General features: G+C 43.1%; 2 protein-coding genes and 9 non-coding genes across 15 annotated transcripts in view; 7 read left to right on the top strand and 4 right to left on the bottom strand.

The window, feature by feature from the left end:
* Positions 1 to 24,766, bottom strand: part of htr2cl1 (5-hydroxytryptamine (serotonin) receptor 2C, G protein-coupled-like 1) — a 345,669-nt gene that overhangs the window by 74,733 nt on the left and 246,170 nt on the right. The gene's annotated exons all lie outside the window — the stretch shown is intronic.
* Positions 1 to 24,766, bottom strand: part of LOC146522471 (actin-binding protein WASF3) — a 52,554-nt gene that overhangs the window by 27,501 nt on the left and 287 nt on the right. For 2 of the 5 annotated variants that reach the window (XM_085153796.1, XM_085153795.1), the window contains exon 1: positions 24,762 to 24,766. This exon is cut by the window's right edge. Coding sequence is in view for 2 of the 5 variants with exons in the window: in XM_085153793.1 (XP_085009919.1) it covers positions 4,057 to 4,116 (60 nt within the window). In the remaining 3 variants the exon portion in view is untranslated. Of the gene's footprint in view, positions 1 to 4,056; positions 5,284 to 24,761 lie in introns of those variants that run through there. The other 3 variants (XM_085153793.1, XM_085153794.1, XM_085153797.1) reach the window with 3 other exon arrangements.
* On the top strand, positions 7,782 to 7,854 carry trnak-cuu (transfer RNA lysine (anticodon CUU)). The gene has a single exon. It is a non-coding gene; the product is annotated as a tRNA-Lys (tRNA).
* trnak-cuu (transfer RNA lysine (anticodon CUU)) lies at positions 8,379 to 8,451 on the top strand. Its single transcript has one exon. It is a non-coding gene; the product is annotated as a tRNA-Lys (tRNA).
* On the top strand, positions 9,606 to 9,678 carry trnak-cuu (transfer RNA lysine (anticodon CUU)). Its single transcript has one exon. It is a non-coding gene; the product is annotated as a tRNA-Lys (tRNA).
* Positions 10,223 to 10,295, top strand: trnak-cuu (transfer RNA lysine (anticodon CUU)). The gene has a single exon. It is a non-coding gene; the product is annotated as a tRNA-Lys (tRNA).
* On the top strand, positions 11,570 to 11,642 carry trnak-cuu (transfer RNA lysine (anticodon CUU)). Its single transcript has one exon. It is a non-coding gene; the product is annotated as a tRNA-Lys (tRNA).
* Positions 12,072 to 12,144, top strand: trnak-cuu (transfer RNA lysine (anticodon CUU)). The gene has a single exon. It is a non-coding gene; the product is annotated as a tRNA-Lys (tRNA).
* trnak-cuu (transfer RNA lysine (anticodon CUU)) lies at positions 21,165 to 21,237 on the top strand. The gene has a single exon. It is a non-coding gene; the product is annotated as a tRNA-Lys (tRNA).
* Positions 21,661 to 21,733, bottom strand: trnak-cuu (transfer RNA lysine (anticodon CUU)). The gene has a single exon. It is a non-coding gene; the product is annotated as a tRNA-Lys (tRNA).
* Positions 23,657 to 23,729, bottom strand: trnak-cuu (transfer RNA lysine (anticodon CUU)). The gene has a single exon. It is a non-coding gene; the product is annotated as a tRNA-Lys (tRNA).

Consider the following 24,766-nt stretch of genomic DNA (forward strand, 5'->3'; position numbering starts at 1 on the left):
ATGACGGCGTACGTGATAATCCCACTTTGGTGCCTCAACCCTGAAATCGATTTCTACACTTATAAGACACTAAACGTGTATTTGTTCACATGCTCCTTAATTTGTTTGTCCTGCCTGAAACTCACATGCCAACTTTAATAAAAACTGACTGGTTTGTCCTCTTTATGTCTCTCACAAACTCTCCCGCCCTTCCTCCTTCTAATAGCTTCTGACATTCAATTACACAAACCACCTCAGATTGTGCCGCCGGCTCGTCTTGAGAGTGCGAGCGAGCGTCCCTACCAGTGCGTGGGTGAGCCAGTATCGACCTCCCCCTCCTCCTTCTCCAGCTGTTGTAAATAATCTAACACTCTGGGTATTTAATAATACATATGCACGCCTCCTCATCCTCCTTTGCTGCCTCGGTAGCTGCTCTTCATCTCAGATTTGTCTCATCTGTCGGAGTCCTCCCTCCTCGACTTTTCCCCGCATTCCTGCCTGTTTTCTCGCTCTACATCTTCTCTCCATCTCATTAATAAACCAGTAATGGTGAATATCTCTTCCTCTGACTCCCCAGTGTCCAACACCGAGTGGGTTTCCCCCAATCTCTGCGTGTGCTTTTAAACTGGTAAGTGTGTGTTCGGTGCAGGATAAGACTGCAGTGAGGCTGAGTGTGCACGCGTGAGTGTGTGTGTGCAACATTTGAAGGTCTGCTAGCTTCTGATGTTGACACAAGTTGACATACATGAAATATGTGGATCCTGTGTGTGTCTGATACACAGTCGCAGACACACACTGACTGTATTTGACCCAAAGGCCTCAACCCACAAGTGACTTCAGGTCAGCAGGAGGAATAAACAAAAAGATTTATTTACTGTACATATATGAGTGAATATGTATCTATCTATCTATCTATCTATCTATCTATATATATGTGTGTGTGTACAATTACAAGTTTTCATGTGCCAACATACAGTCTTGCTCTTTCTGTTGAGGTTTAGCGGACAGACCACTACCCATGTGGTCACATAGGGTCATTAAATAAAGCTGTTATCAGTACATCTCTGACTTGCTCACTGTTTATAGGTCAGCAGGTTTACGTCTTTTAAATGCTCCTACGATCCACCTGCTGAGGCTCCTTTTAGTTACTGCGGTCCTGTTCTTTGGAAAAAGCTGCCCGCTGACCTGAAATCAGTTCCATTTGTGCTAACATTCAATGACAGACTCAAAACCTTTGTTGTTCACACACACCTACAATCATCAGTATTTGTGTGATGTTTTATTAAGTAAATGTGTTTTATTTTGCTGTGTTAACTTCCTTTGAAGTCATGTGTTACATAAATAAAATTCCCATTGCCATCTGGGAACTACTGCTCATAAGGGAAAAATCATTATTCCCTGAGTAGTAACAAGTGGTCGCTGCAGGCTGAAGCCAGGTGAAGGGAAAACGACTGCCAAAGGAGTACAGACTGGTCGGTAACCCCTGGCAACCACCTGTCACTAGGGAAAATGTGTATTCCCCAACTGATTGTGCAAACCTGCTTTGGTTGCGAGCATATTGCTGTCGTAGTCTAAATGTGACGCACTTGTCTACAAACACTGTGCAGCTTCTCTCTGAGCTGCAGTGAAACTATGAAAAGTGCAAAACAAACCAGAAACAGAAGGTTCACCTTCAAAGCTGTGCAGCAGGGCTGCAGCCAACATGTTTCTAAATGCAGCTCTTACATTGAAGGTGACACTTCTCCGTTTCAGGTTTTCAACTTTTGCTAGTGGTCAGCTAGTAGTTAGTCAGCATTTGCAACCAACCACAACTGCTGCCAACCAGTTGGGAAATACAGATGCTTCCCTAGAAACAAACAGTTGAATAATATAACTGTCCTTTACACTGCTGTAACTGTTGCTAAAGTAAAGACAGTTTAGGGGCAACTATCCAGAAGTCCAGGAGATGAGCGATGACAAAGCTTGTGCTTTCACAGGTCAAAGCTAATTAGCTTATATCAAATGACAAAACTGTTCCATCTGTAGGTCAACATTATTGGGCAGTAACGACAAGGCAGCAGTATCCTGAAATTGTTACATGACCGCAACCCATTTTCTGAAATGTTTAGATGACCCATCATCGATAACATGGGCTGCTTTAAAGGGGCTGATGGGATTTGTCTTTGTGTAATGAAAAGGTCACACTAGTTTACCAGCAACCACACTGACCCAAAAACCAAAACGACACAACAGAAACAACCGCGGCACAGAAGACCTCTGCCAGGGCGTTTCAGTCCTACGAAGGCACGACTGCGAGTTTGGATTAAATGACTTTAAACATCTCAAGAGTTTCTGGGACTGTAGGGCACAGAGGGAAAGAGAAAATTAGCATGACAAGAAGAAGGAGGAAGAAGAAGAGGAAGAGGAGGAAAAAAGTATGTCGGTGAGCCATGGGAGTGTTGCCACGGCAACGTGGCGAGGACTCCGCTCTGCTGTTGAAAAGTGGAACTTGGCACGACTCCCAAAATAGTAGGAAAGAGAAAGAAGGGGACAGGACGAGATGGAGAAAGAGGGGAAAAAAGAGGATGGGAGAGAGAGGAAGATGGTTAGAGTTAAAGGAGAAACTCCACAAAGATTTACTCCACTCTGACGCTCGTGCTGATACAGTGCAGGAGGATTTGTGACAGGATGAAAGATGTCTGAGGACTCTGCGGAGACGAGCTGGGGTCGTGTGAATCACCCCACACTAGGCTGCTGCCTTTTAGTACCTTAAAAGAAAGGAGTCCCAGGACGTCCTCTGAACTCATTTCCTCACTTCATGACACTTCTACTACTAGCCAAAACAGCTCAAACTGTAGGAAAGTCAAGTATGAAATTACTTGACAGAGATCTTGAGATAAAAAAATGGCTAACAGCTATTTGCTATGATTCTTGCTATGATCACTGGGTTAGAGAAGAAGACACAGCTAAATATGAAGCTGCAGCCTGGACAGGAAAACTGGAAACCACATCCACCCATGAGCTCGTTCAAAGCTCATTTCATACAAAATTAGTGGCATAAACAGACTTTGTAGTTTTACCAGGACTGACAGATATGTGATTTTCATGCCTCTTGTGTCATTAAACACATCACTTTAAAGGTCTTTAGAAACAGCGAATCGGCAGCATTTATCAGGATCTATCCTAGTTCATCAAGCATCAGTGCACACACAACAGTGACGTTCAGAAAGTCAAAATCCTGCTTTTCATTAGGAAACAAACTGTTGTAACCATCTAACGTGCAGAGCTACAAGACTGTGAAACGATGCTCCTGTAGGAACCACGAGTCCACCCTGCAATACCCACAATCCTAAACTGAAACAGCAACACCACCAATTGGTGGAATTCGCTGTTACCATGGAAACTTCTGTTTAAACCTGCAAACGTCTTGTTGTTTAGTGAGCCAAAGCATCAAAAAGCTTGTGAGGAGTGATTGTACTCTACCATACTGGCAACCACACACACGCAAACTCCAAAATACATTCAAATTTCTTATTTTTTAACGTTATTATGAACCGTATAATCACTACAGTGATGAAAATGAAGGTTCACTGTGGAATCAGGATTTATGGGATGAGCAGCCCCTTCACTATTAAGATTAATCATCTACAGTTTTGCACAGTCGCTGTTTTTTTCTCCTTTATTTTTTTAAACTCTTAACATCAGGACTATTAGAAAAGGGAAAAACAGATTAAAATTAATTAAATAAATGCATTTAAAAGTTGCCAATTTCTGGTTAAAAAGTCTTGTTATTCATCCACAACTTTTCTAGCACTATAAAGCACTGAAATCCCTTCATGCTACATACAAGCCCCAGTCCCTCACTGGCACAGCGGTCCTTACCGTATACATACAGTGCTTTTAACCTTTGCACTGGGGGAATTTTGTCTGTCCAGTATCTCGCACAAAGACACAATGATGAACCACCGAGCTGCCGAGCCAAGACTGTCCCGAAGTGTCAGGCCAATGTTAAGACATTAAAAGCCGAGCTGCTGAGCTGCACACAAGTAAAGATCCCAGATGTGATGTCTGCATTACAGGATCTGCTTTCCGACCAACCGGGCTCTTTGGACACCCACTGCAGGTCCACTGACACGTCTCCCTCCTCATCCTCCTCATGTTTAGATGGCTGTGGGCTTACTTATAGCTATCCTCAGATAAGACTTTATCCTTCTGATCCAAAGCTGACTGGAGCCCGTTTGCAAGGAGGAGCAGAGACCCCCCCTCCTCCTAGTTTGTGTGTTGCACCCAAACATCTCCCCAGGAGGTAAACCAATCGATTTTTGTTTAGCCTCTGCACAGAAATGAAACGACAATTTGTTTATACTCTAAAATGATCTGCATATTTAATTTGGAACCTGCAGCAGTTTCACTTTGATTTAAACTGACAAACGGGCAGATAAAGAGGAGATGGTATTAATTACTGTCCTCAACCAAACTCATCATTCCTGCAGGCAGTCAGTCAGCTAATGCTATTACTGCTCCGTCTGCTCAGCCAGGCGCACACACACAGACACACACTTGTCCTGCTGTGCTACACCCAGCCTGGTCTGCCTCAGTCAGTTCTGAGAAGGGTTAGCAACCTGTCTCTACTCCCTTTGCCCTCCCTCCACTACCGCGCTCCACAGGAGCCACCTGTATAAGCACAGCTAATTAGCTTTGTGCAGTTCCACTAATGGAAACGACCAGCACTGATTCGATCTGACGATATAATTACAACACTTACTGGGCTAAGTTAAGAGTCCCATTTGTCTATGATTAGCAGACTGGGAAGCAAAATCCCAATAATGCAGTGGGAAATTTAAAAGCATGTGGGGTCCTTTCCTTGATGCACTTCAAAATTTATAAGAATCTTTCAAAAAACTCTCTTATGTCAGGCATGGAAATACAGTGTGCAGGTCTAGAGCAGTGACCTGGGTGGGAATGAATGGGATCATTTTGCAGGGATTATGTTATTTTTGTTAAATATTATACGTATGTTTATATTAATCTTTTTTTCTCTGTTTCACAGCCTTAAATGTACAGGCCAATTACCCAGAATGTACAGATCATCTGTAATCCTTTTCTTCTCTTTTTTTTAATATGTATAAAAGAAAAACTCTTAATAAAAAGATATTGTTTAAAATCCCACTAATGCTGCAGAAAGCAAGCCCGCATGGAGAAAATGTAACAGAAAGAATTTATATAAATATGAAGACAGAGCTGTTAAATAAAAATAATATTATCTGTCCTTAAATTTAAATTTCTTACAACTGAAGCCCAAGTAAATGTATAAATTTACAGAATATGTTCCGTTAGCTTAAAAGTAAAAAAGCTAACGGAAAAAAAACGGTGAAAAAACAGGAACATTCATGGTTTATTTACTTTGCTGTAGTATGAATGGCCATGAAGTAGGTAGAAAAGCTGTAAAACATCTGAACATGCCTAAAATTTATGCCCTCCTTCACATTTAGTGGGCCGATTCTGGCCCCCAGGCCTTATATTTGACATCACTGGGTGTAGCATAAGAGTTAAATTGCTCTCTGTAAAAATCCATACTTAGGATCTACAGGGTGGGCCATTTATATGGATACACCGTAATAACATGGGAATGGTTGGTGATATTAATGTCGTGTTTGTGGCACATTAGTATATGTGAGGGCGCGAACTCCTCAAGATGGGTGGTGACCATGGTGGCCATTTAGAAGTCGGCCATCTTGGATACAACTTTTGTTTTTCCAATAGGAAGAGGGCCATGTGACACATCAAACTTATTGGTAATGTCACAAGAAAAACAATATTGTGCTTGGTTTCAACGTAACTTTAGTCTCAACCATTCCCATTTTATTACAGTGTATCCATATAAATGACCCACCCTGTACAGTGAAACTACACTGAGATGAGCCCGCCTACAACACAAAGCAAATCAATAATATGCTGTTATGTTTTTTTTGGATTACTCTCTACGAAAAAGTCTTGATCGTGAATTTAATGTCCACACTTAAGACTTGATTACTTGATAAGTGCTTATGAAAAGCTGGAGGCGAGTGGAGAGCAGCTTTTTGGAGCTGTTCAAAAAGTGCCTCATTCAAAGCCTGACAAGAAAAAAAGAGTTGTTATGTCATCGCCTCACAAGCGGATTAGTGTTTCATAGTGCATCCCTGTTCACGATGATGAAACAGAGAGGTTTTACAAACTGCCTCGATTAATTCTGCATGGCTGCACGGTACAAACCTCAAAGTGATTCACAGAGCAAGAAAACAATAAGAAAATAGAATATGCCTTCCACATGCTACCACAAACATCTCTGTGTGAAATGAATCGCGACCTGTGTCCTTTTATCTGTTGTGTAAAACATGCAGGCTGGTCCGAACAAGCGGTGCAGCTCATGTGAGAATGAAGAGGTGAAGCTCGTGGCTGAGTGTTATGAGGGCGCGTGTTAATGTAAATGGATTAAACTCAGGGCTATCAGCGGATTGTGTGTGCGGTGAATTCAAGTGTAAAGTGTAAATTGAGGGAATGATTTGCATAAGCTCATATTTGTTATTTTTAATACTAACTCGTTAGTCTACAGTCTTAAAATGTGCTAATTTGCAAAGCACCACCCTGACTGTGAAACAGTATGAAGACATGATGTTGTTTTAGAAGTGACAGCTCGTATATTGAACTGTAAACATAAGCAGTCAAACATGAACATGATTTAATCTGAAGGTTTTAACTGGGTCTTGTTCCAAAGTATGCACTGAAAGACAATCCAACCACTTCCCATGAAGGCCGATCAATACCCACTACTGACATATTTATTGAGGTCCTCCTGTGACTGAGTGCTACACTGATGAGGCTGGCTAAAGATGCCCCAAAAAAGGCCAAATGATCATCTAACTGCCAGGATATTCTGACTCAAAACCTGTGAAGCTAGTCTTGCCACATGCTAGCTACCTTAGTAATGCCTCTCCTATTAAACCATGGTACGTATGACCTCACAGGTAAATGGGACTATAAAAACGACATCTAATTAAAAACACTTCAAAAGTTTGCTGACTTTGATCTGAAATGAGTTAGAGAGGCCTTTTCCCTGCAGGTTGTAGTGCAAAGTTTTACTGCAAAGTTTCACATCATTATGGCTTCATTAATGACTCAGCACCAAACTGATCAACATCTGCTCTTCATCCCGTGAGAGCAATAAAAAAAATCCAGAAACTGAATCTCTACAGTTTAAGCTGGTGAAATAACACATGTGGCCTATATGATCTCGAGCTCACTGTCAGGACATGTTGGGTATCTGTTCTCTATTAAAGTCCTGAAGTGGAATCCCTGGGATAACGCCCCATTAGCAGAGACTGAAAATTTGCTGGAAACCCTATTGCCTTCAGAGCTGGGTTCATTCTTCATGGTGTAGATTGAACTAGGTGCTTGAAACATCCCTCAGAGATTTGGGTCCATTTGGACATGACAGCATCTCACAGTCGATGCAGATTTGTCAGCTTCACATCCATGAGGAGAATCTCCCGTTCCACCACATCCCAAAGGTGCCATGTTAGACTGAGATCTGGTGACTGTGGAGGCCACTTGAGTGTGAACTCATTGTCATGGTCAAGAAACCAGTTTGAGATTAAGTGAGCTATGTGACATGGTGTGTTATCCTGCTGGAAGCAGCCATCAGAAGATGGTACACTGTGGTCATAAATGGATGAACATGGTCAGCAACAATATCCAGGTAGGCCCTGGGGTTTAAACAACAGTTAATTTTAAGTGTTACAGGGTGTGCGACGAAAACATCCCTCACACAACCTCAGACTGTACAAGCCCGGCTAGCTCAGTCGGTAGAGCATGAGACTCTTAATCTCAGGGTCGTGGGTTCGAGCCCCACGTTGGGCGCCACAGTTTTAGGTCAGAAATTATGAGGTTGCTCTCAGGTGAGAGTCTAACAACCCACATGTACTGTTAGGTGAGCTCCAATCTAGTTCGATCTTACAATGCTGTGATTGCAGCCATTCGCCAACTCTCTGTGAATGGTACTCATGGCTATTGATCAGTGGTTGTTGATCAACGGTCATGAGAATTTGCATAATTATGATTAAGGAACTGACCTCACAGTCCATTGTTCATTCAGTGGGCTGGTTTCAGTCATTATGCAAATGTACTGTTTCTAAGATTGGGGAAACCTGCAGTCAGCTGAGGCTGAAGAAGTCACTTGGATGAGTGACGAAAGGTTTCTCCCACTGAAAACGCTACGTCCAGATGAACAGAATCAACCTTTTGGGATCTACTTACCTGGATGATTGAGCATGCATCAAGACACTATGAAGTCTGACTTATTGTAGAAGGTCTTACTCAGAAAGCAGTTCTTCCAGTTTGCAGAAGAGAAAGTTCCTTGGGAGGGACATTGAGTTCCAATACAAGCCCGGCTAGCTCAGTCGGTAGAGCATGAGACTCTTAATCTCAGGGTCGTGGGTTCGAGCCCCACGTTGGGTGATGTACTTTTAGGTCAGAACTTAATATGATGTTACTCTCAGGTAAGAGTCCAACACCCCACGTGGGTTGAGAGGTCAGTTTCTATCTAGTTGATCAAATCTTACAATGCTGTGATTGCAGCCATTCCCCAACTCTCTGTGAATGGTACTCATGGCTATTGATCAGTGGGTTTTGATCAGTGGTTGTTGATCAACGGTCATGAGAATTTGCATAATTATGATTAAGGAACTGACCTCACAGTCCATTGTTCTTTCAGTGGGCTGGTTTCAGTCATTATGCAAATGTACTGTTTCTAAGATTTGGGGAAACCTGCAGCAGGCTGAGACTGAAGAAGTCAGTTGGATGAGTGACGAAACGTTTCTCCCACAAAACGCTACGTCCAGATGAACAGAATCAACTTTTGGGATTTACTTACCTGGATGATTGAGCATGCATCACGACACTATGAAGTCTGACTTATTGTAGAAGGTCTTACTCAGAAAGCAGCTCTTCCAGTTTGCAGAAGAGAAAGTTCCTTGGGGGGGATACTGAATCCTGATGAGAGGGCATTGTGGTTCAGGACTGTCAACCTGCAGGAGCCTGAACTGTTAATACAAGGCAGCATAAATCCATATTTGCATGTTGTTTACACCAAATTCTGACCCTACCATCTGAATGTTGCAGCATAAAGCGAGACTCATCTAATTAGGAAAGGTTATTCCAATCTTCTGTCATGCAATTTTAGTAAGCAAATGTGAAGTGTATCAGTTTCGTGCTTTTAGATGACAGGAGTGGCATCCAATGTGGTCTTCTGCTGCTGTAGCCCATCTGCTTCAAGGTTTGACACGATGTGCCTTCAGAGCTGGGTTCATTCTTCATGGTGTAGATTGAACTAGGTGCTGGAAACATCCCTCAGAGATTTGGGTCCATTTGGACATGACAGCATCTCACAGTCGATGCAGATTTGTCAGCTTCACATCCATGAGGAGAATCTCCCGTTCCACCACATCCCAAAGGTGCCATGTTAGACTGAGATCTGGTGACTGTGGAGGCCACTTGAGTGTGAACTCATTGTCATGGTCAAGAAACCAGTTTGAGATTATGTGAGCTATGTGACATGGTGTGTTATCCTGCTGGAAGCAGCCATCAGAAGATGGCAACCTCAGACTGTATAAGCCCGGCTAGCGCAGTCGGTAGAGCATGAGACTCTTAATCTCAGGGTCGTGGGTTCAAGCCCCACGTTGGGCGATGTACTTTTAGATCAGAACTTAATATGATGTTACTCTCAGGTAAGAGTCCAACACCCCACATGGGTTGAGAGGTCAGTTTCTATCTAGTTGATCAAATCTTACAATGCTGTGATTGCAGCCATTCCCCAACTCTCTGTGAATGGTACTCATGGCTATTGATCAGTGGGTTTTGATCAGTGGTTGTTGATCAATGGTCATGAGAATTTGCATAATTATGATTAAGGAACTGACCTCCCAGTCCATTGTTCCTTCAGTGGGCTGGTTTCAGTCATTATGCAAATGTACTGTTTCTAAGATTTGGGGAAACCTGCAGTCAGCTGAGACTGAAGAAGTCACTTGGATGAGTGACGAAACGTTTCTCCCACAAAACGCTACGTCCAGATGAACAGAATCAACCTTACCTGGATCTACTTACCTGGATGATTGAGCTTGCATCACGACACTATGAAGTCTGACTTATTGTAGAAGGTCTTACTCAGAAAGCATTCTTCCAGTTTGCAGAAGAGAAAGTTCCTTGGGAGGGACATTGAATCCCAATATAAGCCCGGCTAGCTCAGTCGGTAGAGCATGAGACTCTTAATCTCAGGGTCGTGGGTTCAAGCCCCACGTTGGGCGATGTACTTTTAGATCAGAACTTAATATGATGTTACTCTCAGGTAAGAGTCCAACACCCCACATGGGTTGAGAGGTCAGTTTCTATCTAGTTGATCAAATCTTACAATGCTGTGATTGCAGCCATTCCCCAACTCTCTGTGAATGGTACTCATGGCTATTGATCAGTGGGTTTTGATCAGTGGTTGTTGATCAATGGTCATGAGAATTTGCATAATTATGATTAAGGAACTGACCTCCCAGTCCATTGTTCCTTCAGTGGGCTGGTTTCAGTCATTATGCAAATGTACTGTTTCTAAGATTTGGGGAAACCTGCAGTCAGCTGAGACTGAAGAAGTCACTTGGATGAGTGACGAAACGTTTCTTCCACAAAACGCTACGTCCAGATGAACAGAATCAACTTTTGGTATTTACTTACCTGGATGATTGAGCATGCATCACGACACTATGAAGTCTGACTTATTGTAGAAGGTCTTACTCAGAAAGCAGCTCTTCCAGTTTGCAGAAGAGAAAGTTCCTTGGGGGGGATACTGAATCCTGATGAGAGGGCATTGTGGTTCAGGACTATCAACCTGCAGGAGCCTGAACTGTTAATACAAGGCAGCATAAATCCATATTTGTATGTTGTTTACACCAAATTCTGACCCTACCATCTGAATGTTGCAGCATAAAGCGAGACTCATCTAATTAGGAAAGGTTATTCCAATCTTCTGTCATGCAATTTTGGTAAGCAAAGGTGAAGTGTATCAGTTTCGTGCTTTTAGATGACAGGAGTGGCATCCAATGTGGTCTTCTGCTGCTGTAGCCCATCTGCTTCAAGGTTTGACATGATGTGCCTTCAGAGCTGGGTTCATTCTTCATGGTGTAGATTGAACTAGGTGCTGGAAACATCCCTCAGAGATTTGGGTCCATTTGGACATGACAGCATCTCACAGTCGATGCAGATTTGTCAGCTTCACATCCATGAGGAGAATCTCCCGTTCCACCACATCCCAAAGGTGCCATGTTAGACTGAGATCTGGTGACTGTGGAGGCCACTTGAGTGTGGTGAACTCATTGTCATGGTCAAGAAACCAGTTTGAGATTATGTGAGCTATGTGACATGGTGTGTTATCCTGCTGGAAGCAGCCATCAGAAGATGGTACACTGTGGTCATAAATGGATGAACATGGTCAGCAACAATATCCAGGTAGGCCCTGGGGTTTAAACAACATTTAATTTTAAGTGTTACAGGGTGTGCGACGAAAACATCCCTCACACAACCTCAGACTGTACAAGCCCGGCTAGCTCAGTCGGTAGAGCATGAGACTCTTAATCTCAGGGTCGTGGGTTCGAGCCCCACGTTGGGCGATACAGTTTTAGGTCAGAAATTATGAGTTTGCTCTCAGGTAAGAGTCTAACAACCCACATGTACTGTTAGGTGAGCTCCAATCTAGTTGATCAATTTGCATATTAACGATCAAGGAACTCACAGTCCATTGTTCATTCAGTGGGCTGGTTTCAGTCATTATGCAAATGTACTGTTACTAAGATTGGGGAAACCTGCAGTCAGCTGAGGCTGAAGAAATCACTTGGATGAGTGACGAAAGGTTTGTCCCACTGAAAACGCTACGTCCAGATGAACAGAATCAACCTTTTGGGATCTACTTACCTGGATGATTGAGCATGCATCACGACACTATGAAGTCTGACTTATTGTAGAAGGTCTTACTCAGAAAGCAGTTCTTCCAGTTTGCAGAAGAGAAAGTTCCTTGGGAGGGACATTGCATCCCAATACAAGCCCGGCTAGCTCAGTCGGTAGAGCATGAGATTCTTAATCTCAGGGTTGTGGGTTCGAGCCCCACGTTGGGCGATGAATTTATGAGGTTTCTCTCAGGTGAGATTATAACAACCCACATGGGTTGTGAGGGCAGTTGGCAATGCGGTCTTAGCTCAACTGGTTCAAGGATGACACATGATGTGTGTTAATTCCTGTCAGCTTGCTGCATTCTTTCAATTCTCCTCTGCATTCTTGGTTGAACAATAACTTTTCACCAACTGGATATTTTCTCCTTTTCAGACTTTCAGACTCATGATGACTGTGTGAGAAATCCCAGAAGACTAGCAGTTTGTGAATTACTCAGACCGACAACCATCCCATACTCAAAGTCACTTAAATCACCTTTCCTCCTCACTCTGACGCTCAGTTTGACCTTGAGTAGGCTGTCCTGATCATATCTACATGCCTTAAAGCAGTGCCATGTGATACGGCTCATTATTCAAGTTACCAAACAGGCGAATGGGTGTAGCTAATGAAGTGACCAGTGGCTGTAAGTGCCCAGATTTATTTCAAGATGGCTGCCAAGCAGCGAGAGAGCAAAACCTTGAACCTTGAATTCAGGGTTTAAGCACAAGTGACAGAAATTTTACAAAACTATTGCTTATTCACATTTAAAACAGTAAAGAGACCCATTATGTATAAAATCCATAGAGAAAGATATGTTGATGAACAGATGAACAATTTGTAAAACATGCCTTGAGTTCTTCTTATGGAGTCTGACCAACCAGAAATCTGAAATATTTCTGGAGCCACACGAAAACATCATAAATGACTTTTTTCATGACTAAGATAATTTAACGTCTTTTTTCTGGATGAAGAAACATGCAGCTCTTCAGAACCTTGTGGAGCCAAGAAGCAAACACTAATATCTGTGTAATGTTAACAGCTAGGCTTGTACAGCCAAGCCTGATTGACAGTCTGGGAGCGCACAGCTATGACAACAGCAAAGCAAGCCAACACAGTGAAACAGAGCTAATGTTTTATTCTGAGTCAGGATTACTCTGGTTTTTGCTCTGCAGGCCTGGGAAGCTCTCAGTTTGGTGGAACGCCAAATGTCAGCTAACAAAAGGCATCCGCGAATACGAAGCAGAACAAAGCACTAAATAATAAAACATTTACAAAACTATGTATAAACAAAATTTAACACTGTATGAAAATCACGTGTTAATAGGCAGGCTCGCTGGGTTTGATGCAACGAAAAGAGCAGAAAAGTGTTCTTATGTTGCATGATGTCACTGACGATGTCAGTTACAGCTTCATTTTTACCACCCCCAACCCCCAGCACGCTGACTCTTGCTTCCTTTCTCCTCCCCTCTTCCTTCATCCTTTAACTAACTGTATCCCTTACGCCCTCCCCCCCGCTCAGACTCAGCTCTCTTTGATGTCTGCATTTGTTGATGCTCTTGGATGAGGAGCCATTCTGCAAAAACGGTGGCAATTACAGCAGTAGCACACATGCACACCTTTTTTTTGCGCTAATCCTCACTAAAAACAAATGATGCAAAAGAGAGAAGAAGCAGAGACGCGCGATTTAACGTTCTCTTTTTGCTTCCTCTCTTTTTTTTGCCCCCCTCCTTCTGTGAGAAGAACCAGCAGACTCTGTGGAGTTGTTGTCATGGTTTCTTGGGAAGGGTTTTCATTTTTTGGCGATCAGAGCAGGGCTGCGAGAGACAGAAGAGAGTTTACACCGAGGCGATCGACTTCTGCGAGGGATCTCAGTCACTTCGTTGTTCCCAGTGTCTGTGTGTGTGCCTACAGTACCTCTTAAGTGAGGCTGAATGCAGATGAGCTGTTATGAAACAGCTACTTTAAAGCAGGCTGAACAAAACACATCAGATAAACACCAAGTGCACACACTCCTGACTGTCCAGCAGCATTTGCAATAACATTCAGAATCAGGGTTCTGGCTCCGTTTCCTAAATTCATCATCCTTTTTTGCTACATGGATCATTTAAACAAAGAGTTGTTGATGGTCTGAATTTGAAAGATAAAGCTTAATCAATCATAATATCCAGTCCTATTTATAACTGGTGAGTGGGCTGTGCACCCGGTTACTGCTCTCTCGCCCCTCTTCACAAACATGGCTGTGGAGGCCAACTGTGCAGTTTCTAAAGTGTGCAAATGATCTGCCTTTTTACTCAGACTGTAGATAAAAGATGAATGTATCCAATGTGATGAACATATTTTAAAGCCTTAATCTTTACATTCTTCATGGACACATTTACATTCTTCAAGAGGGCGGAGCACGTAGTTGTCAGCTAACACTAGCTAGTCTGGTTAGGCCTCAGGCACACAGGCCTTGGGACTGGAGGTTGGCAGGGAGAAAATGTGTATTCCCTGAGCGGTTGGACAGTGGTTGCTGGCAGTTGCTAGGTTATTTAGATGCAACACCAAAAACCTGCCAATGATTGCTTTAGTCACTGCCGCGGTTGTTTGCATGGAAGACGCCTCCTTGTCTGCAAGCACTTGCTAACTGCATGCCAAAATATGCAGACTGGGTACGCTTTAGCTAATATTCACACACTGGTGTGTGCTCCTGTTCATCAGTGTGTGAGTGTTACACAGAAAGCACTTAGGCAAGGAAAAAAGTGAATGGGAGAACGAGGCTTGTAGTACAAAGTGCTTTAAGTGCTCAAGCAGATGCAGTGCATTTACAGCCCTTTTCCCTACTGATTGGTGGTTACCACTAACAGGTCTCTAGGCGTGTGTGACTGCGTGACCGGGTCTTTAGTAATCAAATTCCACAGCGACCTCCAACCAATTGCCAACCAGTCTCTAGGCCTCAGTGACCTTGGGGAAAAAGGTGGGGCTTAACCGACACAACCCATACACCACAGCAGAGTCAGGTGTGGTGTATGAGGTAATGAACACTGCCTCAGTCTCTTGAGATTAGTGATCAGAAGAGGTTATAGAACCAAAAGCAAAAGCAAAAACAAAAGCAAGCACCTATGCTAAGTAGATTACAGGCACAAAGCTTGTTAGATAACAAAAAAGCTACCGAGCAGCCTCGAGCTAAATCACACAGAAGTATGAAACAGAGAGAGGAGCGCTGCTTACACTACAGCTTTACTCATGCTCACTGATCCCCAGCACAGCCGACCCCTGAAGTCCAGTTTGTATCTGGTGTGATTGCTGTACGTGGGTTGGGGTGTGGAGTCGGTAGCATTTGTACACGTTACAAATGTAGTGTGGTCACTAACCTTGCCCAAGCACAGACCTCAAAATTGTTCTTAACCGCAGAATTTCTAAATAATAAACGTTTCTGTGCTCCGCCAGAGCGCTTCTTTAGAAACACGCGTGTGCATTAAAGATGAGGAGAGTGCGCGTGACAGGAAGGAGCTGAGATGCTGAAGCGAGGTGGAGCGTGCTTGGGCCTGCATCGGAGACGGGGAGGAGGAGGGGCCAACTGTGCTCGGGCACGGTGCGAGGTAACCAGGCCTAGTATGAATTAACTATAAATCATTGAAGTTCTCACAGCAAATGATTGGTGTTGGAGCTGGATAGCAGAACTAGGACACCGCTGCAATCGGTGACAGCTGAAGGTGAGACAGAGGAGGAGAAGTGAGGATGGAATCAGCAACACATGAGGGGGAAGAGCGCAATGACCACAGCTGTAACAGCTTTCCTCACGGAGTCCTGCAGGGACTGCTTTAAAACTCCGTGGGGTGCATTAAGGAACTACCTGATTAACCCCTTAATAAATATAGAGAACAGTTATTCCAAAGATATGGCCACAGAATAGCAGATGCCAGTCGCTTCAGACACACAATCATTTCCATCATGCCCTCTTTTATCCTCCACTAATGTGGTTAGTAAACAGGTCAGCCACAGAATGAATGCAGTGAGCGCAGTGTTTCTGAGCTGCATTCACCCCACCACTCTGTGTGTGTGTGTGTTGTGAAAACTCCCCTCACACCCCTCTGCGACCCTCACAATTAAATGTGCCGACCTCAGCGCAATTGCAACAAGTCATCCAGCAGAACCGTGTGACCTGACACTGTCACACTTACAGCACACAGGCAAACTGGGCCTCCTGGTGCAGGGTTGGTGGGCGGTGAGCCCCGGATACTGGGACGAAGGCAAGGGGAGACGGGTCACATTAAAGCTGTGGATGTGATGCCTCACAGTGTCCCAGTTTCACTGCTCCCAGTTCAAAAATTGGGGAGGTGGAATGCGGCGAGCTCAGGCGAGAAAATCTGCTGGTTCCAGCTCTCTGACTCCTAAAGCTGAGGAGCTACATGCTAACAGTAGAAACATCAGAAAATCAGAATCTCTGAAAATGGTTTAATTTGTATCATTTTTGCTGCGCTCGACGTTTTTTTTTGCCTGATTATGCAAACTGATTAAAAAACACTTAAAAACTCTTCTGTTCAAACAAGCCTTTTGTTGAGCTACATATTTTATATTTTTTACATTATTTACATTTAATCTTTTACATTGTATATAATGTCTATTGATTTTATTGTTTATTTTAATATTTTAATATTTGTGTACAGCGCTTTGTGATTGTCTGTCTGTGAAAAGCGCTTAATAAATAAAGTTTACTTACTTACATACTTACAATTTATTCAAGGAAAAATAAGGCCTGTGCAGACTTTTTTTTAGTTTTATCCATTTGTGTCACTTTAACTGTTGGATCTCATTTTGTGTTGTAAAAAAAATGGATTTTTTGTCCTTAAAAAGCACTTTTCAATTTTTCAATTCAATTCAGTTTGATTTATTTTTAAAGACAATAATACAATGTAAGTGAATAAGATATACTTACTTCCTGACAGTGTTTGACCTCAGCACTGCGTTCCATCCTACTCAGCACTCATCATTTTTGAAAGACTCCTCATTTAAATAACTTTCTCCACCACAGTTGAAGCATATTTTGTGCTCATGACATTTTGGTAAAACTATATTTTCCCCCATTTCTGTTACTCTTCTCTTCTAAAAAATGAAATTGCTTTACAGTTACTAGGCCTAGTCTAAAAATCAATATCACGATTAAGTGATTGGGGGGGTCGTCTCATTAAAGACAGCATATCTTGCCTTTTAAAATACTAACAGAATATTTTTAAATTAGCAGAACTGAAAGAAATCCCCTTTGTTTTGATAAATTTCCAATTAACTACCCAACAGTTACAGTTATGTCATTACAAAGGCTCTTTAATTATCTGCACAATGGGTGGAAAGAAAAGAAAAAAACCCCTTCAAACGTGGCTTTTATTCCTGTGTACACGCACTACTATCAGCTGATTTAAGCTAGCTGTGCAGGAAGGGAGGAGGAAAAGGGTGAAGTGGTGGGGTGGGTGATTTTGTCATTTTTAATGCATGAAAGCACAAGAGCGTGACAGTAAACTGCGTCGCGGACATATTTATAGCACTTCCACAACAACTTTGGCTGTTTGCAGGCATCTGTGCACGCAGACAGCATGCTAAAGCAAAGCTAGCCTTAGAGGTGAGTGACCCTGGCCCAGCAGCCTGTCAGCACTGCTGAACGGTCAGGCTCAGGGCTTCTATTTCACCACACCCCGTCGTTTTCTTCTACTGCAGAGCTGCAGCGTTACAGACGACGTGGAATTTGTTAAAAACTGAAGGGTTCATCATTCTCATTATTGCACTACACATATAACAAGTACTTCCACTGACAAACTGCTCTTTCCTTAACGATGTGTGACACGCTCACAGCTGAATGTTCTGCTCTAACGTGGCGATGAAGGCGTTCATGCAAAAAACCCCGTCTAAGTTCAAAGTCAGAGCTGCAACACAGCAGTCCATCCATCCCACACAGATTTGCTTTTTCTGGCCAAGTGAAACGCTGCTGCACAGCAGAGCACCGTCAGACTCACAGGAAGTGGGGAATTGAGTGAAATCCAAGCTGTCTGTCTCAGCCCACAGTGTGCAGTGTGCAAGTCTCAGCCCACAGAAAGCTTCACTTTACAACATTACATTTTCCACTTTTTGATTAACTCTGGCAGAAAACACCTCAGACACGCAGAGCTGCAGAACACGGGCCTCTTCTGTGGAGCTGAAAGGCGACACGTTGTCTCACGACATATTCGATGAAAAATGACTCGTATGGAATAACAGAAAACTCAATAATTGGAGGTTTTCAAATTTACAGATGTAAGTAATTAATTAAGTGTGTTACTTGGTTTAGTAGATGCAGAAAACAGTGATTTCATAAAGTATTAGGAGGTAAGATAATCAAATGCACTTGATTAACTGATCATCAGCAAATGTGAGCGTCGCTGTAGCACAAGTTTTGGTGGTTTGGAGCATTCAGGTGTGCGTTACCACAATAAACAATCCTACCAGGAGTGCACGTCCCAGCACATTCACCCAAAATTCAGACTGTGCAATATTCAGAGAAACTGCAAACAACTAAATTCAATTCAATTAGCTTTTATTTATATAGTATCAAAAGACAACAACAGTTAAAAGTAAAGACCCTATAATAGAGAGAAACCCTCAATAATCAAACAACCCAAGGGCAACATGTCACACTCTAAAACTGGGTCATGCAGCAGGACAACGATCCCAAACACACAGCAGATCTACAACAGAATGACTGAAAAAGAAAACATTTCAAGGTGTTGCAACGATCCACACCACAAGCTGATTAAAACCTTCAGAGAGCTGTGCATAAATGAATGCAGTGGCTCTTCCCACTGAGAACAGAAGCACTCAGGTCCTGACGACCAGGTGAGAAAACAATATCACATTCTGCAGATTCTGAGGGAAAACACGGCCTGGAAATCCATCCAGCTGAGAGAGACAAAAAGTAAATATTTCCTGCCAACAATCTGAAATAATTTCCCCAAAGAACGGTGCACCAGAAGTAAGTTGATAATAAATGGACTCTGACAGTGCAGCCAGCAGGAGAAATCAAGTAAGAAACGGGGAATGTGAGGTTTGTACACACAGAAAACAGCAGAAAGATATAAAGAACAGCATCTATAACATGCAATTCAACTAAAAAAATTACTTTCAACCATTTTAGGCTTGGTATATATTCGACATGCAGTCATTGATCCATCCATCTTCTTCTGCTTACTCAATTCCAGTTGGAGCCTATCCCGGCTATTATAGTATGAGAGGTGGGGTGCACCGAGGACAGGTCACACTCATATTCACCCTACTAGCGCCTACTTAACTAGACTCGACTCTGTTTTGATCATTTTCCATTACAACTGAGTACCACCTCAATGTGGGTAGGGTTGTTATAGCAACGCAGTCTAAAGCCCCTATTCCATTAGTACCTACTCTTTTTGGCTCGCCACCGATTGCCACGACTCGACTCGGATCAACTGGTTTTCCATTATAATCCAGTACTACCTAACGTGCTCGCCATTGTAGCAATGCGTCCAAGCGTCCTACGACGTAATTAATATGCAACACTAACGCTACAAAAAGTGGATGTTGAGGCAAAAATATACCTGCTGCTCGGTCTGTGGCTTTTCATTAGACTTGGGGATCAGGGTGTTGGTTTTTGTAGCCATATTCCTCATTGCTGGGTTTCAACAATGGTGGTTTTAACTTTTATGACCGAGATGGTCTCATGACTCATCGAGTGCTAATCAGTGGCATGCAGTCTGACGATGGCACATTTTAGTAGCTGCTCGGATTGCATGGAAACCCGGGCGAGCAGGCACTAAAAAAGTACCTGGTACCAGGTACTACGACCTAATGGAAAACACTGCTTTCTTTTAAGTTGCCAAGTGAATATTTAAAAAACATATCTGAGCAGAGCTCTGTTTATGTTTTAAGACAAAAATAAGACACTCATAAGAAGAAAATGGGGCAGTGGCTCTAAGCGAATACGATACAACCACCTTTAAGTAAGAACAGAGCATGGAAAATTCACAACAGCCAGATCCTATTCAGCATGTCAGATGGTTATTCAAACAGCGAAAAAGCCCAAGAGTCCACCTCTAAGCGGCCACATCACTCAGCATGAGTGCACCCTGAAGAGCCTGCTGTGTATCTTCAGAAGTAATTCAAACCATTAACCACAACTGAACACGTGTTGGAGGGAAAATCTGAGGAAGGCAGAGATCTGTTGCAATAATACAATAAAATCCCCACTTCCTGTCACCTGGAAATGTTTGACAAGCTCTGGTTCAGAGGCAGAGAAACAGGCTGGAGGTTCAATACCAGAACAGGCCCCTCCGGGAGGAAAGAACAGCAAATGCATGTCTGGAAAATGAATAATGTGCCTTCTACCGGAGAAAAAAAAAGGATCCCCTGAACGGCTGACTCCTGAAATACAGATTTTGGTGAAAATACGGCACTTACTGATGGAATCCTAATCATCCTCTGAGGCAAACGTGGGAGACTGAGGGTTAAATCTCTCACAAAGACAGAAAAAAACTCACGCACAACTCATCAAAGATGGAAGGCTGTTTCCGGCTGGAAGCTACCGAGTTCAAGCATCAACATCACTGAATCAGAGCTAATAAGCACTCATATGTGACTTTTAGACAACCACCTTCATTAGGGGGGCCGTGAGGTCTCTAAAAGACCAGAAACTCAGAGGAGTGAGGCACAAACAAAGGGTGAAGCTATATTTGATCCTTGTTCTGAAAAAACGCTCATAAACAGGCCTGGTGCTGAACATAAACACAGCCTTCATCGCAAAGCGTGGATAAAGGACGAGTCAAACTAACTTGTTTCTTTTAAGAGATCTTTTATGTGGTGTTTAAAGGATCCATGACACCACCATCATCCTGAACCCTACAGGGCAGGACGGAGCCATGCTTTCATGTTGTTTCATGCCAAATTCAGACTCTATCTTCCAAAAGCTGCAGTGGAAATCAAGACTCAGAGATTTTGGTAAATATTGACATGATTCAGGATTCATGACGAGAATCTCCTGTTCAGTCTCCTGCTTTATTGGATTGAGGTTTGGTGACCATGGAGGCCATTTAAGTATAGTGAACCAGTCTGAGGTGATTTGAGCTCTGGGCCATGGTGTGTCATCCTGCTGGAAGCAGTGATTAGAAGATGGTACACCTTGTCAGCGACAAGTAGCCAGTGGTCTTCCAAAAACTCACCCAGAGGTGCAAGCCCGGCTAGCTCAGTCAGTAAAGCATGAGACTCTTAATCTCAGGGTCGTGGGTTTGAGACCCACGTTGGGCGTTAGTGTTTTAGGACTTTACAGTCTAGTACAGATAATTGCTATAAAGTCTGCCTAATTGTGGAAGCTGTTAGTCAGAATGTATAATAATCCACAGTTAATCCAGTATGCAGATTACAAGATGGTGGCTTAGTGGTAAATGACTGGTACTTGATAGGAGCTCTTGCAATGACTTCTTACCACTAGCCTCACTCACACACAGAAGCTTTATTAACCAAAAGTTCAGATTCAGAGGATTCACTGACTCTCAAGAATTTATCAACATGCAGACTACAGAATCTGAGGATTCAACCAAAAGACTTCACAATTAGGAGACAACCTCCACTCCTGAATCCACACCAAGATTCAGTATGTTGCCAAAGAAGCTTGCTTTTCAGCAGCTTACATGACAGTAAACTGATGTAAGTTCTGTCTTAAAAGAGAATCGCCCAACATGGGGCTCAAACCCATGACCCTGAGATTAAGAGTGTCATGCTCTACCGACTGAGCTAGCCAGGCTTACACAAACTAAACTACTTTCATTTTCAGGGGTATAACATACCATATAAGCAGGTCATCATCTTGACCACATCGACATGAATAAATGCATCAATTTACTGCCAGGTGGCTGATAAGATATTTGAATCACTCCAGGAATTTTAATTCATTACTCAAGAGAAGAAAATGCTAGTCTGGCTCAGTTCTCATGTAAAAAAAAGAAAGAAAACAAAGGTTCTAACACACCAAAGTTCTAAGAATGACAAAAAAATTAGTGGATCTACAAACAAATAAATAGTACAAAACACTGTGTAAGGATGGGCGGATGGATTTTTACTAGATAAGCTCAACAAGTCTTAATGGATGTTGCTAAGTAACAGGCTAATAAGTAATAGCACCATAATGCATTAAGTAAAAACACTTAGGAAATAACTTCCAGAAAACAGGCCTTAGTTTAGTGCCTGTACACATTAATAATGTATTTTCACAAGTGTTATCTAATTGGCTGTAGTCAGGGCATCAGTAACTGTAAGTGGACTAAAAATACCTTTGGGGGAAAGGGGGGATTATGCATGTAAAAAGCCCTTGAAAACCAGAAAACTGAGCGGAGCGCATGCCTTTGTCATCCAGCACAGCATCGGCCCTCCTTTGTCTTTGCTTCGAGCCCTGAAGTAACTCTGTGTACGAATGTGTTTATGTGTGTACAGTTAGGCATCTGTGTGTGTGTGTTGTGCTGTGTGTCCCCTGTTGGAGCGTTTATGCTTATTTAGTGCTCACCGCTCTTCGCCCTTATTCCTCGATGATTCGCTTATGTAAGAAATCAGCGCAAGCCTCTCTGAGCACCGTCTCCAATGAATACAGCAGCTACACAAACGCACATAAAAGAAGCCTATTATCTAATCACTGTTCACCCAGGCTGGAGTCTAGACTTGAAAGGATTCACAGAACTGGACTCAGTACATTAGTTCATAACAGAGCACTTATTTTCAGTGGCCAAATCTTGAAGTCATTCCACTTCCTGGATTGCTTACACTGGTAGAGGCCTCACTTTAAGATCCTATCCAATCCATGCAGATAAAGCTGTTATTCTGATTGGCTGCTTAATGTAAACAGAAGGTTTGTACTAGAAGTGGGTGGGGCTTCTATGCTCTGCACTCACTGACATCATAGAGTTATTGGTAAAAAAGAAAAAAGAAAAAAAGAACTCTGAAACCAAGTGTTTAGAGAGGTCTAAAGCTACTGTCATCATCTGAGGATTGAACCACCAACCCTTGTCAAGGAGGAAACAACCTCCTCTATGCCCTGAACGATAAGACCTTCCACTTGATGCATCAGGACTCGGTGTTACACCAAAGGAAGCTTCTCCTCTGCAAAGTGGTAGGAGTGTGGCCTATTCTACCTTCTGAGTAACAGATTGCACATAAGTCAGACTTTATAGTAATTACTTGTAGTTTGCTGAGCCCCTTTTCCATTAGTACTTACTCAGATCGCCACGGTTTTAAGGGTTTTCCTTTAGGTCATAGTACTTTGTACTAAATATTGCCTGCTCACCCGGGCTTCCAAGCAATCCGAGCAGGTCATGCATGCCACCGATTGGCTGGTAAGTGGCGTCACTCAATGAGTGATTAGAGCGTCTCATTCACAAAAAAATCAAAACGTCCATTTCTGAAACCCAGCAATGTGGAAAATGGCTACGAAAACACGATGTGGTAGATACGCGAAAAACCACAGACTGAGCAGCAGGTATATTGTTGCCTCGACGTCCACATTTGTTGAAGCGTTCATGACTCATACCAATTATGTCACAGGACGCTGGGCTATGTTGCTTTGACAACAACCATTGATTGTAATGGTAAACCAGTTGAGTAAATCCAAGGAGGTATAAATGGAAAAGGGGCATTAAACTGTAAACCATCCATAATAGGTTCTGTCTTAAAAGTGCAACGCCCAACGTGGGGCTCGAACCCACGACCCTGAGATTAAGAGTCTCATACTCTACCGACTGAGCTAGCCAGGCTTACAAAAGACTGTTGCCTGTTGGGAAAATATAGATACAAATAAACAACAGATTAATTTTTACTGAATAAATAATAAAGATTTGGATGACAACCAGACAAGTGTCTAATTCCTTTGCCCCACCCCATTTTTCGGACCATTATCCCCTGCCTCTTGCTTAAATAAAACATACTAGAGACCCAATAATGTGCACAAATCCCTCCAGGTGGCTGAGTTGGCTGGATTCACATTGCAGCAGGCCTCCATACAGGGAATATGAAATGAATTAATGAATTAAATTAAACACAGGAGCAACAGGAGCATCCTCGGGAGCAGAAGCAGCAAGAGAGGAGCCATAATAATAAAAACTTACTCATCTGGATTTCTTTTGATCTGACTGAGGCCTGTTTCACAGTTAGAGACATGAAAGCACAGCTTAATGGCCAATTTAATTCAGTATGGACGTATTAAAATATCTGCAGGAATTCCAAAATCAGGTACGCAGAGACACAGAAAAACGGGGGGAGAGACACGTTGTTGTAGCATTATGTAGAGACAAAGTGGATCCTCTGCACACGCTAATCCCCCCCCCCCCCCCAAACACACACACCCTGCACACCTCCTGCATAAGCCCCACTGCTCTTTTTTTCTAGCAGCCACAAGCTAGTTTGCAGCCAAATCCCACAACACATTCTCCCAAGTGCTGACATTTTGTTGCAGCCAGTGAGAGAGAGAGAGAGAGGGGAGGAGAGGCACCTGACCAACCGCACTGGGAGAGAGATGGAGGGGGGGAAGCGACGATCACGATTACAGGAGGGAGAAAATGGTGTGAAACCCGGCCGTCCTAAAGAAGCATGCATCTCTTTCCTCTCGATTATCAAAGGGCTTCGTGTTTTCTGCGCGTGCAGCCCCGCGATGCAACAACAACAACAACAACAACAACAAATGCGCCCTCCCTTTCCCCAGTGTACCAGCTCCCAAGGGGAGCGGGCATGTGTCCACACCATCGCTGTCAAACGCAAAACCGATTTTTAGACACCCCCCCCCCCCTTACCTGGC

The sequence above is a fragment of the Neolamprologus multifasciatus genome, chromosome 3 (genome assembly GCF_963576455.1).
Source record: "Neolamprologus multifasciatus chromosome 3, fNeoMul1.2, whole genome shotgun sequence".
NCBI lineage: Eukaryota > Metazoa > Chordata > Actinopteri > Cichliformes > Cichlidae > Neolamprologus > Neolamprologus multifasciatus.